We start from the raw sequence: 19990 nt of genomic DNA, 5'->3' as shown, positions 1-19990 counted from the left end.
GGCATTGTATTGCTATAGGACATTGCTTCAAAGAAGAGTTGAACTGCAAACAATATAAAGGCTTTATTGTCCTCCATCCTAACTTCATTTAAATAATCAAGAAACATTTTCCATAAGTGGCAAGTGGTGGAATTTTAATGCCTGGTTAAAAAAGTCTGCATTCAGGCCTTACAGAAAGCAAAGGAATTTTTCTATCAGCCATTACAAATTCTCATTTCCAGGCATGAAAGGCTTAAATTGCCTGGAGTGTAGGTTTTGGTTTTGTTTTTTTTTTTTCCATTATAACCAAATATCTTAGTAAACTTCTTCATATTTCATAGAGCTAGTTAGGCAATTTCCCCTTAGATGTATCTTTGATGTGAAAATAAACATAGACTGGAGTGAAAGTAGAGGTAACTTCTAAGAGAGTATCTGTCTAAATGGTTCATAGTTACTCAGGCTAACAGTAGCCCAGAGAAAACACATATCAACACTTTATATTGAGCCTAGATACAGTTGCTATAAGAAAAATATTTCTTCAAAACTTTCAAAAGAATGATGACATCAATGCCAAGAACATCAAAGAAGCTGTTTGGTGCTTTCAGGTACTTTGCCAAACTACCTTATAAATGCTGCTTAACATTCCTTTGTAATGGAGTTAAAGATGAGCCTGAAATTGCAGGGACCTCTTAAAATGTCTGATCATCCTACCTGTGTCTCCAGGTGATTGTATCCAAACCAGTTAACACATTGCAGTCCTGGGTTGTCCAAACATGATTCAGACTGAAGTTTTACTTTCAGAATGCTTTTGTGCATTGAGGGGAGAATTGGTGGAGATGTAATCTCCAGACCTCCCCTGGGAATGCCATGGAGAGAGATGTGGAAACAATAGACATGCTGTTGGAATTCTGCTGTCATGGAACGGCACCTCTCAGTCTTCATTCATAATGCTCTTCTTTCATAAGGGATGTGGAAGAATGGGATTAATGACCATACGTGGAAAGTTGAAAGAGAAACCAAAATAGATGTGTCCATCTGGCCTCTTTCCAGCATTTCAACTTTAATTAATCAAGAAAAATATGCATTTATCTTATGAAAACTTTATTGAGTGTGATTATTGGTTTTATTCTTTGTTTTAGTTGGGAATTATTTGCTGCAGCTAATAAAAGCCCTCTTGAAGTATCTCAAGCAAAAAAGAAAATTGGGAAAGGGGGAGATTTATTGGAAGGTTATGGATTGTTTCTACTGTAGCAGATATAATTGAGTCTCCCAAAGTTCTGGAATTAGGAATTGGAAAGTTTTCAGGATATTTTTCTCCCTCCCCCTTTCACTGCCTCTCTCCCTCTTCACTTCTTCCTCTACCCTTCTCCTTTCCATCTAGTTTCTCATTCTAGCTTCTCCTTGCGTGTGAGTTTTATTCTCTTATCTCTTTAGACTTGCTTTCCCTGTCTGTTGCTGTGCACGGCTGAGAATGACTACAATATAGGCAGCCTTCCATATCTCTTAATTCAAATGCCTACAGATACTGTTAAAAAGACCTTGTTTCAATTCTGGATTACTAGAAGAGCATTTAAAAGGGTCAGCTTGAGTCAACTGCCTACTTTGATCAAGTCTGCTGGGACAAATGAAATGTTCCACTTCAGGCTCCCTCTACTAGGAAATGTGGGGTCAGATTCTCAGAGAAGGGGAGTTAGCAAGGGCAGATGTATTCAATAAATGTTAATTTCAGTCTTAATTATTTAGTTAATATATGTTCAATGTAGAAAAATTAGCACAGACATATGAGCAAAGTAGAAGAGAAAAATTTATCATCATGCCACCACCAGAAAGTACTTCAGCATCTCGACGTGTTTTCTTCTACACATTTTTATTTGCTTTAAATAATCTTTTTTATTTTATATTTATTTGGATTATATTCAGAATGAGATACAGTGGTCAACAAGACAAACATGACTCAGGCTTCCCTTTCTAGGGCTTATTTTATAAGACTTATTTTATAAGACTTAAAAATTGGAAGCTAATTAATAAAATATTTGGGAATTATAGTAGGTACTGTAAATGACACAAGAGATGGAAAACAAACATGAAAATGTACTTTAGATGGAATGGCCATGGAATATCTCTGTGAGGGTCACATTAAGTCCAGACTTAAGGAAAAGAGGGAGCTAACTATGATAATAGAAGGAAGAGTTACATGAAGGCAGAGCATATCCGGTGAGAGGAAACAGTATATGCAAAAGGCCTGCATCTGAAACGGAAATGATCTTTTGTATTCTTAGAATTAAAAACAAACAAACAAAAAAGTAGTGTAGCTGGAGTTTGGGTTAAGAAGGAGATCCCTTTTGTTGCTATCTAGAGAACACAGTGGGGCAGAGAGAGGCAAGATGTGGGGTCAGAGTCACCGAATGTAGATGGAGAATACTCGATTGCTTATGGCACTTAAAGCAGAAGGAGCCTGAAGAAGAATGAAGAATGTGACCTGAGAGAAAGACAGGGAAGGACAGGATAGGGGCCTTTGATACCCGTTGATGTTGGGTAAACCACTGAAGATGAAGGGAGAAATGCTGCCATGAGGTTAGGGATGGCTGTGTTTCATATTATTTCCTAAAAAGAAGGGACCTTTTTGGTAGCCAAGTACAAACCCAAAAATAATGAATAAACAACCCTCAAACACTGTTAGGGCACTCTCCCTGCCATATGGGATTTGCTGATATTTAAACTGGTCCCTCTACAGTTGGACAAAGAGTTGCTAAGAATCAGCTATATGGCTTATAAAGGGGGCATGGTTCATGGCCAACGGCAGAGAAACATAGATGCTCCATAAACTGACTCATCTGATGTTCCCAGGCCACTAGATGCCTGAGAAGTCACATTGTCAGGCAGTCATTGAGCACTTTCCTAGAATAGAGTTTGGAGGGGCATGTGGGAGTGGATGAGAGAAGCACAAGATACTGTCTCTTCTGTTGGCTTCTATAATCATACTGAAGTGAAAAACTTACAGACCTGAATCAATTACCAAGAACAATATAAGACAGAAAGGGCTAAAATCATTAAAGCAGGGAGAAAAAATATGAGGGAAAGTAGGATGGACCTTGAGGTATGCCCTTTAGAGAAAGCTTTCCAGACCGGGCCTTCCAAGCAAAAGGAGAGAGAGAAGCCGCTTGATTAATGATACTTAATGCATTGTGGATTCTGCTGAGGAGGGCATTTAGAGATTTCATGAGAATTGCCAACATTTTAGACATAGCATTTACTTTGGATTTGCTTTGATATATTTTGGGCAAAAAGTGAGTCATGGTTAAAGTATTTCATGCACAAAGCAGCTGGTTTTTTCAGGCTTTTACAGAATATTATGTGCATTTCTCTGTTAAACACAAAGGGTCCATCTCTGAATGGCCCCTCAGATCCTTGCTTTATAACAATTGCAGTAACTAGTCAGAATGACTAAGGATATAGTCAGCAGGGTCATCCTATTTGTTATCACTGAATGGATCTGAAATGATATTGTTTAATGTAGTAGACTACATGGGAAAATAACTCTACTTTGACTTTTTAATTTAATATAAACATCCTCCTGTTGTTGGACAACAAGTTTTGTTTACACTGCCACTAGCAGAATATCATAATATGAAACATGATATTCATTTGAATATTTGAGGGGTACTTCATTATAAGGGAGTGGGATTCCTTTTCTAGCTTTCTCAGGCAGAGTCTCTCCCATCTACAATAAAAAGGCCGTGCGCAAGTCTCCAGAACAATGATCATACTGTATTACTATTTTTCACTATGTTTCCAGACAGACTGGTAAATTCCTTTTTGTTTGTTTCTTTTTGTTAATTCTAATGTTAATTGAAAACAGTGGTTTTTGTTGTTTTTGTTGTTTTTGTTTTTGTTTTGAGACAGAGTCTCTGTCACCCAGGCTGGAGTGCAGTGGCGCGATCTTGGCTCACTGCAAGCTCCGCCTCCCAGGTTCACGCCATTCTCCTGCCTCAGCCTCCCAAGTAGCTGGGACTACAGGCACCCGCCACCACGCCCGGCTAACTTTTTGTATCTTTAGTAGAGGCAGTGTTTCACCGTGCTAGCTAGGATGGTCTCGATCTCCTGACCTCATGATCCGTCTGCCTCGGCCTCCCAAAGTGCTGGGATTACAGGTGTGAGCCACCATGCCTGGCTGAAAACAGTGTTTTAAGAGCAATGTTCTGGGACCTTTTTGAGCTTTAGCTACATGGTTCTTGCATTAACCTATGACGTAGGCACCCTTATAGAATATACAGCTGGTGCTAAATAAGTATCTGTTGAATGAATGGGTAAACAAATTCAATGTTACAGATGAGGAGAAAAAAATCTGGTTTTGTTACCTTCATTTTCTCTTTTTCTAGCACATGCGTTGTCCATAGGATAGTCAGGATGACAGTGGAAAGTGTCAGACCAGCCTAAGGTTCAAGTTCATCTCTTTTACTGAAAAAGAGCTGCCGGTGACGGAGCTCTGCTCTGAGCTTGGAATAATGCTGCTGCTTTACATGCGTGTTGCTAATCCCCACTAAAACCCTGAGACATGGGGTATTATTGTCCATATCATACAGGTAAGGTAAGTGACTAGTTTAGACTTGTACAGTAAGTAGGAACAGAGAAGCATCTGGAACCCAGGTTTATTGGCAGTTGAGTCTTGTGCTCTTTCTAGATCCCACAGCTTCCCATTTATCTTGGTAAGAGAAGATGTCTGCCTCTCCGAGGTAGTGTTGCACTGGTTCCCTTCCCCTTCTGCTCAATGACTATTTTGTTAGTTAAAGATAAACTTGGAACATTCTCCACAGGGAAGTGATGGAAGTGTCCACGCTGACAAAATGCTATCATGAAATGCCTTTTTTCTGCCCTGTAATGATGAGTGTTTCTGAGGCAAATTCCAAGTCGTTGAGTCACTCTTCCACAAGCCAACCATTAAATCTAAGAAAGGGGAGGTGGGGAAGGGATCAAATAAATTTTGAATACAGGAGAGCTTGGTATTGAGTACCTTCAGAAGGGCAGTATGTTGACTTCTTTTCTCTATATAGAACCTGAATTTGCATTGCTCCTGCTTCTATATAAAGCTTTATCTTGGGCTTCATAAAGAGTAGCTATTTGGGGCTAGGCCCAGTGGCTCACAGCTGTAATCCCAGCACTTTGGGAGATCAAGGCAGGAGGATACCTTGAGTCCAGGAGTTCCAGACTACCCTGGGCACCATAGTGAGACTCCTTCTCTACAAAAAAATTTAAAATTAGCCAAGTGTGTTGTCACTTGCCTGTAGTCCCAGCTACTCCAGTGGCTGAGGGGAAAGGATCAGTTAAGCCTGGGAAGTTGAGACTGCAGTGAGCCAAGATTGTGCCACTACACTCCAGCCTGGATGACAGAACCAGATCCTGTTTCAGAAAAAAAAAATAAAAAGCATTTTGACTAAAATAGTCACATTTCTCAGGGTCCAAACCTTATGGAACAAAGTTATGGAACAAATTTTCTAGAAAGATCTAAAATGCCTCCTCTGACCCTTACACTAAAAACAACAACAAAAAGCCTGGGTGTGGTGACTCATGCCTGTAATCCCAGCACTTTGGGAGGCCGAGGTGGGCAGATCACTTGAGGTCGGGAGTTCAAGACCAGCCTGACCAACATGGTGAAACCCTGTCTCTACTAAAAATACAAAAATTAGCCAGATGTGTTGGTGCACACCTGTAATCCCAGCTACTCGGGAGGCTGAGGCAGGAGAATCGCATGAACCTGGGAGGCGGAGGTTGCAGTGAGCCAAGATCGTGCCACTGCACTCCAGCCTGGGTGAGAGAGTAAGACTCCATCTCAAGAAAAAAAAAAAGAAGAAAGAAAGAAAAACAACAACAACAACAAAAAACCCCTAAAACATAAAACAACAAACAAACAAAAAAACCTCACATGTTTTCTTGAAGGAGTGAAAGTACGAGTTACTGAAATTCATGAGGAAGCATGCCCTGGCTCCATGTCCGCTCCAGTGCTTTCACCCAGGAAGGGCATGGAGTCCAGATGGGGCTTCATCTTGCATCCCAGCTTTGCAGTCCCGTCAGGAAGCTCAACAACACTTTGTGTCCATCACAAAGCTTCACACACCCCTTCACTTCTGGTTCACATGAGTGACAATACATTTTCTTCACAGTTCCAGTTCTCAGGGCTTCACATTCTCGTGACTTCTGAGTTGAAAGGAAAATAATCAATGGGCAGGTATGGTGGCTCATGCTTGTAATCTCTATAACCTTTGGGAGGCCGAAGCAGGAGGATTGCTAGTGCCCAGGAGTTCAAGACCAGCCTGGGCAACATGGCAATACTGCATCTCTATTAAAAAATGTATAAAAATGTCTTTAAAAAAGTAAAAACAAAAGGTAAATAATCACTGAAGCAAAATTCTGGTGGAACCATTAATGCTTGTGAATTTGGTATGAAAATATTCCCCACAACCCACAACCTCCTTTTTAGCATTGTTTTACTGCTCCCGCTCAATAATTAGAAGGGTCCCATTTCCCAGGCACTGAGGTCAACGAATAATTATTAAAACACCTAGAATATGCCCAGCATTGTGGTAGGTACTGAAAGAAACTTGAAGAAGTATAAGGCAATGAATGCCCACCCTCAAAGAGCTTAAAATCTGGTTGGGCAAACCTAATTACTGTGTGGCCGTAAAATAATATCTAGTAATACAGGGAAGCTAAGAACTTGATAGGGCCAAATAAGAAGTGAAGGTTCTTTCTGTTTTTAGTAAAAGCCTGATAATCCTATTTTGTGCTGGGACTGGAAAGGCAGGAAGGAATTACTCTCACCTCCAAGTACTTGAGGAGCTAGAATTTACTATTCCTGGATCCTAAACATTTTTACTTCAAGAATCAAATCAAGAGTCATATATTATCTTTCGGATTGGTCTCTTTCTAATGTTATCTATCCCCAATCCTATCTCTAATCAGCCATGAGTAAAATAGCCCAAGGAAAGTTTACAGATGATGGAACAAAGATATTCCCTTGAGTATGTAGGCAGCGGCAGATTTGGTTCTTGTGTTTATGCCTGGTTGAGAAAGACAGAAGTCTACTTGGGGTGAAAAAAAGTGACCTATGGACTGAATTGTTACCTTTGTGTGGCACATTCCCTGTTTCTAGGGCAGCACCGGAGACAAAGAATGCATTTATTTTGTGGAAAGGGATAGGGGGCAGGGGAAGAAACAGAAACCAGAGGATTGTGCAATAATGGCATTTTCAAATCCCTCCAGAAAGTTTATGTTTCAAGTCTTTTGGAAAAGTGAAGCACAGCTGCTTAAAAAGAAGCAGTTTACTGAGGACCCCAGCCCCAGTTCCGCTGTGCTGGATTTTCCTTGTTCCTAGGCGTTCTCATACCTTCAACCCCAGCTGTTGGGGCAGGCAGGCTACTGTGTCTAGACCCTGCCCTAGACAGGCCTATGCCTTTCTCCAGCAGACACCGCAGGCCTCAAATAGCATCTAGATGTCCAAATGGAAGAATGAGAACAAGGACGGGAGTGAAAAGAAACAGTTTGCTGGATCTCAGCAAAAGAAAGTACAGTGATTTCTGTGTCATCTGCAAACCAGACTAGACTTGCCTTGTTGAAAATCATTCCCAAAACAAGCCCCTTCCTCAGATGGCCAGTGAAAGGGTGATATTAAATGCACAGTCTCATGGATTAAACACAATTGTGTGGCACAGATTTATCATGCAAAATAAAAAATGCTTCTTACCCACCTAGGTAGTAGAAAAAGTGCAAAGATTGAGTGTAGTGCTGATTGGAAGCCTTTACATCCTGCTGCTGGCTTAATCGTCTGCATATTTTCCCTCATGCCAGGGATGATTTGATAGGATATGGTTCAGAACTCTCTCTGGTGCTTAGTAAATCTTTTTGACTGACCGAATGACCTTTTGTCTCTTTCCTCTCCTATATTGGAGCCTCGGGAGTGATGGCCTGAACTTTCACCATCAACTTCCCACCAGTGATGTCATCATTCTCTCCTTGCCATCCAACCCCCTGTGTCCCGAATGCCCTTACCCCTGCCCTGTGCTCATAAGGCATCTTCATTCTATTGGCCTTTTGTCTTGGCTGTCTGGGCTCTCTGTGTCCAGCACACTGTCAGCATTTGGCAAGGTAGAGGCTGAAAGGGAAGAGAGCAGTATGGCTAGTGGTTCAGAATTAGGACTTTGGAACCAGACATGTCTGGGCTGGCATCCTGCCTCCATATCTTTACTGTGTAATCTTAATGTCAGGAACCTCAATTTTTTCACTTATGAAATGGGTATATAAGAACACAAGCCTCAGAGAGCCATGAGATTAAACAAGAAATTAACGCCACAGAGTGCCTGTCTAGAATAAGCATCAGTACACAATAGTTAAGAGGTGAGAGGCTTTCATAGAACATAGGTACTCTTGCCTTTGAAGCCCCTTATTCCTTAAAAAATATTAAAAATTGTATTTTATGACCATGTTGGCAAAAATATAAATTAATATATATTGAAACAGTTCTTTAACCTAAAATCTTATTTTTTTTCCTTCTGTTCTATAACTGTTGTGAGCCCTGGGAACTGTGTGTCCCATGCCTAATGGGTAGGTCAGCCCTTGGGTGAAAGATTTGTTTTGGAGATCCTTCCCTTTACCTTTCCAGTATCATTAACTGTTTTCAGGAAGATTCAGGCCCTGCAGCCCCTCAGGACATTACTGCCCTAATATTTCTCCTTTTCCCCCTTCTCTTTTCTCCCAGCCACCCAAAAGGTCCACAGTGTGGAGCTCCAAACTCCCATCGTCCTGCCCCCATCCTTCTCTATTTAAACCCTTGCCTTTATTCCCCACCATTCCCCTGATTAGATCTTGTTCCCTTTGGGCTTTATTCTTGTTCTGGTAAGTTGGCATTGAATTTTCTCATAAACTATTCCTCCTTGAGGTATTATTGACTGTATTCCTCCTCTGTTGCTTCTGAAGTATTTGCGTCTTGAGAGACTCTATACCATAATTCAAACCCATGTATCTAATGGAATAATTTTAGTTCAGCAAAGGAGATATTTCAAAGCAAAAAGTGATCCTTGAGAATCATTTAGATTGTATGGTGCTGGTGCCAGTAGCTTGGTGCCTACAGCATGTAGCAATTCAGTGGGTCTCGGTGATATAACTAGATTAGAAACTTCTAGAAGGCAGGGTACAGCCTATCCCCAAAATTCTCTTGGTAAATTGTCATGCCCAATGAAGTTTCGATGGGTGTCTTTTATCCTAATGGAATCACACATGACTTCTTCTGTCCCCCATCTTAAGGAATCCCTCCAGCTGTGCTTGATGGTGACCTTACACCACCACACATAGTGCCTGGAACACAAACTTCCCTCCTTTTGTGCTTGTTATTTTCTGGCTTTGGGCAGGATAATGATCTCAGAGATAATCCCATTTATAAAGGAGAAGAAAACTATGGCCCAGAAAAATGGAGTATTTTCCCTAAAGTAACAAAGCAAGTTAATGGAAGAATCAGGATGAGATCCCTGGCTTCCTGAAGACACAGGTGTAGGTACAATTTACCTCTGTCAGGGCCTAGGGTGTCACTTACTACAGAACACAGGCTGTGCAGTGGGAATGCGTGGTTTGATTCCTGACTTCATTGCTTACTCTGTCTGTCCTTTGAAAAGATACTCAACCTCTAAACCTGTTTTCTCATCTGCAAAATGGGGGAAGGGAAGAAATAATATCAACTTTATAGAGTTGTGAAGATTCTGAGAGTTGTGAGAATTAAATAAGATTATCCACATAAAGTGCTTAGTACAATATCTCACACGCAGGCCTTCAATAAATGACTCATTATTATACAATTATCACTAATTCTATTACCGTCTCTACACTCCTCATAGCCTAAAGAAAGTGTGAGTGCTATTTCCCAGAGCGCATACTGCACTGCCCAGGGAGTGGCCAGAGCAGTGAGAGAATCTGGCTGAACAGGTTTTTTCAAAGCAGTGGAAAATAAATCAAAGGTGATAACCCAAATTTGGAAAAAGAATGTACTCCTTTGTTTGTTCTTTCCTAGTTGTGAAAGAACCTTCAAAATGCAATTTATGCTGAAATAAATCAGAAGCAACATGACTGACTCTCTCTGGTGTGTGTTCTTCCTGACCCCATGAGGATAGACAGTGGTAACTTTCAGTTTCTGCTGGATGTGGTAATAGATGACCATGTTCTGTGATGATGTCTACACCAGTGACTGGACAAGATTAGGAGTCAGCAAATCATGCAGAGACGGCAGAGATGTGGGGCGAGGGGAAGCTTCACACCCAGGTACAAAGCATGCCTAGCCCTTTGCTGCAAATTGTTCATCACTAAATGTGAAGTCTCAGGGAACTTTGTTAGAACTCTTGGTTGAAAGTAACAGATGCCCAATTTTTGTTAGCTTAAGCAATAGGGAAATTCATTATAAAGATTCCATAGTGTATCAAGGAAAACAAGCAGAGCTGACCTAGGATTGGAGACAAGCCCCCGAATGATATTAAAACGTGTCTCTCCTCGGCTTCTTTTTTCTCTCTTTCTACAGATTTGCTTCCTCTATGGCTCTAGGTAACATAATGGAACAACACCTCACAAGTTTTGTAGATACAGCCACCTAAAGAGAGCCTGGTCTCACTTTCTCCAAATCCAAAATTCCCATGGAAAGGAGTAATCGCCCTGCCTTGGGTCAGGTTCCTTTCTCTGATTACCAATCAGCAATGATGTAAGGTTATAATCTGTTGTACCAACATGACACATTCACCATAACTATTTACCACCTGTGAGTGAGCAGAACTACAGATAAGGGATGATTGAAACAAGTATTGATGAGCCAGATGACAAAAAGCAGGTTTTTCCCACCCAGCTCTATACTGCATCCTGGCCATTCCCATATTCCTCATCATTTTACCTGAAATCTAGGATGTCTCTGTAGTTACTGCCCCTGGCCCCTTTATACTAGGTTGACCCTAGCCCTAAACAAGCTAATTAGAGCATGTTAGAGTGTAAATGACATAGGCTTCAGAACCACACAAACCTTGAGTTAAAGCCCACTTGCTAGCTGTGTGACCCTGGGCAAGTTACTTAGTCTCTCTGAGTATTGGTTTCCTTATTTATAAATTAAGGGTAATAATACCTTTGTGATGGGATTGTTGTGCAGATTAAGGGAAATAAAGTAACCATATTCAAGTGTTTGGTATGTAATATATACTCAGTTATGTTAATTTCCTTTTCTTGATTAGTCTACCTAGAAATCTTCAGGCAGGTGAGAGAGTAGCCATAAGTGGGAAGAGAAGAAAGGAGAAGTGATAGAATTTTCTATCTAGGAAATGTTTTCTTTGCCTCAGGTATTTTACAGTTATGCTGAGCAAACATTGAATAATTTCAGTGGGTCTGCAGCACTGGGAAAGCCACACTTTGATAGATATGGTCTCTCACTTTAGAGACAAATCAACAAGGTTATGAGGATGAACGATGAATGCTTTATGTTTCTTTTTAATTTATTAGTGTGCTTATATGGCCCTTAAGCCTTTCTCTGTAAATTTTAAGGCTCATAAAGTATAATCTGATTGCTAGATTGTGAATGAAGTACTTCAACATTCATGAAAAACTTGAACATGTTGCTGTTTAGACATGCTCCCCTTTCAGAATGTAGTAAGCCATACTTTTTCTATAAATTGTTGTTTATTGAGTTGTTACTATAACAGGCACTTTCTAAACTTTTATATGCATTATCTCATCCCTTCCTATGAGTTAAGTGTATTGTCCCCATTTTCTGGGTGAGAAAATTGAGGCTCAGGTAAGTTGCCGAGGTCACATAGCACCCAGTGACAGAATTGGCACTTGAGCTCAGTTTAGTCTGCTTCCAGAGCCTAAGCAATTAACACTTTTGTTTTGGTAACGAGATTTAGTTACAGGAAACAGAAGAAATGAATTCCCAGGAAAATCAGTGCTTAAAGTATCTCATATGAGAAATGATCATCTCATGGCTTTTGTGTGTCCATATAAGGTTGCTACATAGGCTTGGATACAAAGCAGTGGAATTGTAGGAAGAAAAATAGATGAAAAATAACAGAGTATCTCCTTAGACTTGAGAACTATTCTAATTACTTACTTAGAGGATAATAGTGATGAAGGGGTTGGGTCTGTGAAAAAAAAAAAAAGAAACTAGAGATTTGGTCCCAGCTTTAGACTTGTGAGTGTTTTCTATCTTGCTTAAAATTGTGCACACTCTGATCATCTGTAGCTGCGAGGAGTTGTGTGTGCATGCATGTGGAATATTTTGGCCTGCTCCAGAAAATAACAATTCTTTAATCTTAGGTACTGTGAATAACTTCTTATGATATTCGAAGGAATCTTTATCCATTGACTTATGAACCACTCATGGGAACTACTGATCTCTAACCTAATTGACCTGCTCCTCCAGAAATATTTTATTTTGTTTTGTTTGTGCTACTGAGAGTTTTATTATATTCCAGATTGTGCTTCATTTGTGCTCTCTTTGTGCCATTTTTTTTTTAAAAACTGAATCTTGTGTGTAAATAGAAGAAACATTTAAATATCACATCACTTTTTATGAGAAGCATAATTGGATTAATATCTCTTATTTTTCCTTTTTATTCCCTCCTGTCTTTCAGCTCCAGGGTTCCTTGAAAAGAAAACAGGTAGTTAACCTATCTCCTGCCAACAGCAAGCGACCCAATGGCTTTGTGGACAACTCGTTTCTTGATATCAAAAGAATTCGTGTTGGAGAGAATCTCTCTGCAGGACAAGGTGGCCTCCAAATAAACAATGGACAAAGTCAGATTATGCCAGTGACCTTGCCTATGAGCCAAGCACCCCTGCGAAAGACTAACACTCTGCCATCCCATACACATTCTCCTGGCAATGGCCTGTTTAACATGGGCTTAAAGGAGGTAAAGAAGGAGCCAGGAGAGACTCTGTCTTGCAGTAAGCACATGGATGGCCAAATGACCCAAGAGAATATTTTTCCTAATAGGTACGGAGATGACCCTGGAGAACAACTGATGGATCCTGAGCTGCAGGAACTGTTCAATGAACTGACCAACATATCTGTGCCTCCCATGAGTGACCTTGAACTGGAGAACATGATCAATGCCACCATAAAGCAGGATGACCCATTTAACATCGACTTGGGTCAGCAAAGCCAGAGGAGCACACCTAGGCCCTCCTTACCCATGGAGAAAATAGTGATCAAAAGTGAATACTCACCAGGCCTGACTCAGGGCCCCTCAGGCTCTCCTCAGCTGAGGCCCCCGTCAGCTGGCCCCACATTCTCCATGGCCAACTCTGCCCTCTCCAGTTCGTCTCCAATCCCTTCAGTCCCTCAGAGCCAGGCTCAGCCTCAGACAGGCTCAGGAGCAAGCCGGGCCCTGCCAAGCTGGCAGGAAGTATCCCATGCCCAGCAGCTCAAACAGATAGCTGCTAATCGTCAGCAGCATGCCCGGATGCAGCAGCACCAGCAGCAGCACCAGCCTACAAACTGGTCAGCCTTGCCCTCTTCTGCTGGACCATCACCGGGTCCATTTGGGCAGGAGAAAATCCCCAGCCCTTCTTTTGGTCAGCAGACATTCAGCCCACAGAGCTCCCCCATGTCTGGGGTAGCTGGTGGCAGCGGCCAGTCGAAAGTAATGGCTAACTACATGTACAAGGCCGGCCCCTCAGCCCAGGGGGGGCACCTGGATGTGCTCATGCAGCAAAAGCCTCAGGATCTCAGTCGAAGTTTTATTAACAACCCACACCCAGCCATGGAGCCCCGTCAGGGCAACACCAAGCCTTTGTTTCATTTTAACTCAGATCAAGCAAACCAGCAGATGCCTTCTGTTTTGCCTTCCCAGAACAAGCCTTCTCTCCTACACTACACCCAACAGCAACAGCAGCAGCAGCAGCAGCAGCAGCAGCAACAGCAGCAGCAGCAGCAGCAGCAACAACAACAACAGCAGAGTTCAATTTCAGCTCAACAACAGCAACAGCAACAGCAACAGAGCTCAATTTCAGCCCAACAACAGCAGCAGCAGCAACAGCAGCAGCAGCAGCAGCAGCAGCAGCAGCAGCAACAACAGCAACAACAGCAGCAACAGCAGCAGCAGCAACAACAACCATCTTCTCAGCCCGCCCAGTCTCTACCAAGCCAGCCTTTGCTAAGGTCACCTTTGCCACTTCAGCAAAAGCTCCTACTTCAGCAAATGCAGAATCAGCCCATCGCAGGAATGGGATACCAAGTCTCCCAACAACAGAGACAGGTAAGGGCTCTACTACTCCAAATACAGAGTTCCCAGAGACCATTTAGCTTGATCTTTATGCTTTGGTTACCATTATGTTTGTACTGGGACAGTAGTGGTCTTGATGGAGTCATATGAAGACCTCATAAAGCCTGGTTCGTTGAGGGCATCTAGAGGCAAGGGCTAGTACTTCCTTGTAGAGCATTCGTGTCATTGTGACCTGTTATGATCAAAGGTTCTTGCTTACTCAGAATAGAGCATTATAATGTATGCCATTAGTGGCATATCCAGCTGTCAATCAGATGGTCCTTTATCCAAGCAGTAAATTAGTCATTAAGTCAATGTGCACTTGCTGAGTACCTACCATGTGCAAGATGTCGTTATTATGCTGAGTATTGGAATAAAGCTGGAGGTGGGATTGAGTATTAAATGACTGATCTACACCTGCACCAACCAACTGGAATATCTAAATGCCCAATCCATCATAATGATCCTGCGATGACTCCCTGTGATGCATGTGGACCGAATATCAGCCTGAAATAAAACACAATCCCTGTCTGCAAGCACAGTAAGGAAAGGGAGACAGGATTTTTAAACTAGCACTTCAATACTAGGTAGAAAGAATAATGATATGAGAGCACAGAGTTTGGGTATCTTACCCGGCAAAGCGAACTCAGGGAAGGCTTCTGGAAAACTAATGTCTGAGTTAAGTGTTAAAAGATGAAATTATCACGACTACAGATAAAAAAAATCTCTGGTTACCTTATGTCCTTTGGTTAACATAAAACAGAGGTTTATTCTACCCCAAACATGAACAATATGAAGACATAGCTCTGTGCCTCCAGAGCACATATTGATGAGTAAGTCCTGATCCCCAGGGAACCTGAAAGAAAAAACTCTTTCTGGAAGGAAGGAAGGAACTTTGAATATTGCTTTGTGCGTGTAATTTGACAGGTCTATGTTATCTGTCTAAGCACAAAGACAGCACATTATATGTCAAAAAATTATCTCAGGACAGTGCGATGGTGAAGAGCCTAATTCCAATAACATTCCTAGAGTAGTTTTCGTGGCTATTGCCCAGAAAAGAATGCCACAAACACCACAAACTCTGTCCAAGCTAACCTTTGCCCTAGATATTGGCCAGGAGAACACCAGACTCAATGAGGATTCAAAAGTTATGCACTAAGGACAGCTTTCAGCCGTTTTCCACTTAAGAAGTGGGTTTTTAAAAAATTATAGATTATGGAGAATGGACTTGGAGTAGACATATATATATATATATATACACACATTTTTTTTTTTACAAAATTCCTTTTTTAACCCAGGCAATTTTGGGAGCATTTAAAAATAAGTTGTAGAACTATTTTCTAATGCTATATGTAGGCACTTTGATTTGGATGAATGTAGGTTCAAATTCTTACTCTGACAGTCTTAGCTGTGTCACCTCAAGGGACTCACTGAACTTCTCTAAGCCTATTTCCTCACCTATCAATAGGAGTGAAAAGAAAATCTCCTAGGAGTGTATTGAAAATAAAATGAGGTAATTCTCAGTCCAGAGTCTAGAATAAGTTGATTACTATTATGATTATGGAAAGAGCCATAAATCACCAAAATGTTATTTTTAAACAAGCACTGCTATTATATAGGAGAGGCATTGGAGTAAATCCCAAATTCTAACATAACCAGTATTGGGGAAATAAATAAAAGAGAATTATCCCTAATTTTTCACTATCCAGCAGCTTGAGTGTATTGCAGTTTACCCTTTCTAGGCCCAGACTTCTGACCATAAAAATGGAAATTATAAATAATGAGATAGCAATGAGTTAGCATTTATAACCGGCATGACTCCTGCCTCCATTACTTGTGGCATCTCGTTTCATCCGTATGAGGGAAATGCCATTATTTCCATGTTACAGGTAAGAGAATTGAGGCACAGAGAGGTTCAATAGCTTTCCCAAGTTCATGTAGATACTGAGTAGCAGCTGCAGCATTCTGATGATCTACTTTGGAGCCTATACTTTCAGCCACTAGGATCTACAGCTCACAGGTAGGATTTGCTGGAATCCTAGATCATTATGGAATTCTTAAAAAGAATATTCTTCTAATGTTGAGCCCTACTTACATAATCTACATAGTAGATTAAGTCCTTTGGGATAAAAACATATCCTAAATCTCTATTCTTTAGAGATGCTAAAGAAATTTTATATACACACACATACATACACACACACACACACACACACACACACACACACATCTGTGTGACTGTTAGCCCTCCTGAGGGTAAACATTATGGAGTTAACCAAAATAAACAATTTACAACAGGAAATATATATCCTTTTTTTTTTTTTTGAGATTGAGTCTCACTCTGTCACCCAGGCTGGAGTGCAGTGGCTTGATCTCGGCTCACTGCAACTTCCACTTCCCAGGTTCAAGCGATTCTCCTGCCTCAGCCTCCTGAGTAGCTCGGATTACAGGCAGGCATCACCACGCCTGGCTAATTTTTATATTTTTAATAGAGGTGGGGTTTCACCAAGTTGGCCATGCTGGTCTAGAACTCCTGAGCTAGTGATCCGCCCTCCTCGGCCTTCCAAAGTGCTGGGATTACAGGCGTGAGCCACCACGTGGAAATATATATCTTTGGTTCCCCATCAGTCCTTTTCTGGGAGCCTCCCTGCCACCTCCAACATCCTCTGGTCTGTTTCCGGACATACTGCTGATATCAGCAACTATAAACCATATTCCCGACCTTTTAGTCCCCACCTGAGTTTCTAGGACCCAAGCACACCAATGGGTGCTGATGGCCAAATCAACAAACATCTTCCAATGCCTTAGATAATTTTTTACATTCTCCTAGGGCATATGACATATATGATACAGAGGTAATTTTCATCTCTTCCAAAAGGCCCTTAAAAAGTGGTGGAAATGTGGCAGCATTTCAAGTTAAGGGCCTCTCTTCGATACAGGGAGTAGCCACCCATTTAAAGCTTTATCCCAGCTTTATAGACTGAACCACATTGTCCCTTTCAGATCAATAATTCTATAACATATGATCCCAAAATCATGTGGCTGAGTTTTAAGCAAGTATACTACAGCTGTGTAGTCAAGTAAGTATTGCCCTTTGGAAAGCATTCACATTTAGGAGGGAAGTGTACACATTCTGATAATGATGCTATAGTTCAATACAGCTATAGAATTTTCTCTGGGGATTGTCTCTAGGGCTTATAGCACATTTGGTAGATTATTACCAACACAGTAACATTCATCCTATCAGGGCAATTTTTGCAAACAGTCAAGTCAGGTAATGCTGCTTTGGGTCAAAACCAAGGGGTAACTATGGTGTGACAAGGCTGCATTGCAAGTGGGGTGTGTGAGCTTTCTCTGAAGGCAGTTAAAGAAAGTGAGCTCCTTCTCAAGATGTTAATTTTGGGAAGGAACTTGTATTTGATATACATACTTCTAAGGTTATTCTGATTCTCGTTGTCTCATCCAGTGTGTTGGCATGTATTCTCAACGCAGAGAGAGTAGTTTTAACTCTTCCATCTATAATAGACGGTACAAATGTCTATTCTCATTCCAGGACAGCTAAATCTCTGTTACTGATGACCAAAGTCATGGGTAGGGTAAAGGATTTGGAATTAAGCAACTCTTAAATTTATCAACTGAAACATCTTAAAGGAAAACACTAGTCATGTACTTTTTTTTTTTCTGCTTGTCATACTCACTTTGTGTCAAACATGGGACTATTTACTATGGGATTTGTTACTTGAAGCTCTTTAGCCTGGTGGAAATCTTGGTTCTCTGCTACAAATTGGTAGACTAAATTTGTTGATCAGTTGCTTGCAGTTCACCTCATAGATGTGCAAGGTGACCTTTCCTTTACCTGTCAGAACTCTGAACCCAGACAGATCTACATTTGCAGCTAGAGACTGAATGTGGGCAATTCCTATGCCTCTTCTCTTTTACTGTGTACCTACCTCTATTTTCCTACAGGTAAATGATGCCTGAGAGATGGATGCTGCATAATAAAATTGTTTAATAAATCCTTATTGCTCCATGCTTGGGGTGGTTTTAAGTAATCTCTTCTCCAGAGACTGGGAGAACAAATGCTATTTGGTGTTTTACAAAATGTCTATAGCAGACTCTTGTCTTGCTAATATTTGTAGCTTGGCACATGGAGATACCTCTTGGCTATAATTTTCTTCCCTTCCTGATTTGAGGATTATGGGAGAGGGCAAGACGGGGATGCAATGCATGCATTTCTGATTTATCTTCAAGTCAGTGAACACTTATTTAAGTTGTGAAAGAGTTATTGGCTGATCAGGGCTCATGAGGGTTTAAGCCAAAAGTGCTTACCTCTTGAACCAAAAAGTGATCTTTTTCAGAGCTATATAATCAGTCACCGAAAAGTGTGAATTTTTTTCTAACATTGGATCCACGCAACTCAAGTGGATTCTATATTTGGTTTAGAATTCTCTCATATCTAAAACTTCTTGGAGGGAAGGCAGCCAGTGAATGGATGGTTTGTTATGACTGAAACATAAATTTGTACATTGCCTCCTTAGTTTAAAGCCAAGTTCCTCAATCATATATTAATAACCTCACCCTACTCTCTCTTCCTAGCCAAGCTTATCCTTCACTACACCATATCAACCCTTGGTGTAAATCAGGCACATCTCCTAATGTTCTCTGCCCCACTTCTTTAAGGTAGTATTGTATATATCTAATCTTAAGGATGAACACACAGAAAATTTTTTCCAAATTGGCCTGGGTGACAGTGGGGAAATCAATGTAACTCTCATATGCTGACAATACCTCTAAATCCTTATAATTGTCCAATGAAAGGGCCAGAGAAGAAATAGAAATCTTGTATCAGCTGGAAATGCCTTTTCCAATGGGAAAATAATCATGAATTTAGTGTTTTGCAATAATATGATATCCAAGCCACTCCTTTGCTGGATCCTAGAGGTTGGCTGAAGGGTCACCCAGTTAGGCTGGTGCCAGAGTTTGGGTTCATAGGCTAGAATAGGTTAGAGGATGTCAGGAGCCTGGAGGGCCAAAGCAAAACCAAGCCAAAGTCCTAAAAAAGCTGAGAAACAAAATTTTTCAGTATATTCAGAACCAAGAAGGAGGCTAAAAAACTGGTGACATACCTGCGGTCAAGGGTAAATATAATGACATGAAATCTATAGTGAAGATGGGATAGAGACTCAAGAGATGCTAGGTGATCACTGCAAATGACTCTTCACCATTTGATGATTTCTTTATAACTCACCTTGTCTGAGTCTTGGCAAAAGGGAGCAAGGTTGATACAGACATACTGTGGGTTGTCAATGGGAGGCCAGGAGCATTATGTTTACATTTTCATTTTATTTTTGATATTTCACCATTTATCTTTTAAGTTTACAAAGGAAAGAAAAATTTATCTTTAATACTCCATGAAACTAGTGCTTGACCAGAATGTAGAGTGAATTTCCAGATACATATGTTGATATAATTAGTATTGAAGAATCATAATTGGAAAATTAGCAAGAGGAACTTGGTGTCTTTTTTGTTCTTTTGTCGTTATTCTGTTGGTTGGTTGGTTGGTTGGTTGGTTGGTTGGTTGGTTGGTTGGTTGGTTGGTTTTAACATTAGCACTAACTCTGCGCCATATACGAATAACTCAAATGGTAGCGACAATCAACTGTTTTTCACAGGTGAGGACACTGATGCTCAGAAAGATCAAATCACTTGCTCAGGGTTATAGTTAGTAATTGGCCTGA

The 19990-nt window shown here is 40.9% G+C and overlaps 1 protein-coding gene across 1 annotated transcript in view; it reads left to right on the top strand.

Annotated features, from left to right (window-relative positions):
• MAML2 (mastermind like transcriptional coactivator 2) overlaps positions 1-19990 on the top strand; it is a 367344-nt gene that overhangs the window by 236017 nt on the left and 111337 nt on the right. The window contains exon 2 of the mRNA XM_032167210.2: positions 12621-14246. Coding sequence (XP_032023101.1) covers positions 12621-14246 — 1626 coding nt within the window. The remainder of the gene's footprint in view (positions 1-12620; positions 14247-19990) is intronic.

Source organism: Hylobates moloch, unplaced genomic scaffold, assembly GCF_009828535.3.
Source record: "Hylobates moloch isolate HMO894 unplaced genomic scaffold, HMol_V3 SCAFFOLD_11, whole genome shotgun sequence".
NCBI classification, from domain to species: Eukaryota; Metazoa; Chordata; class Mammalia; order Primates; family Hylobatidae; genus Hylobates; species Hylobates moloch.
This window is presented reverse-complemented; position numbering and strand designations above follow the sequence as displayed.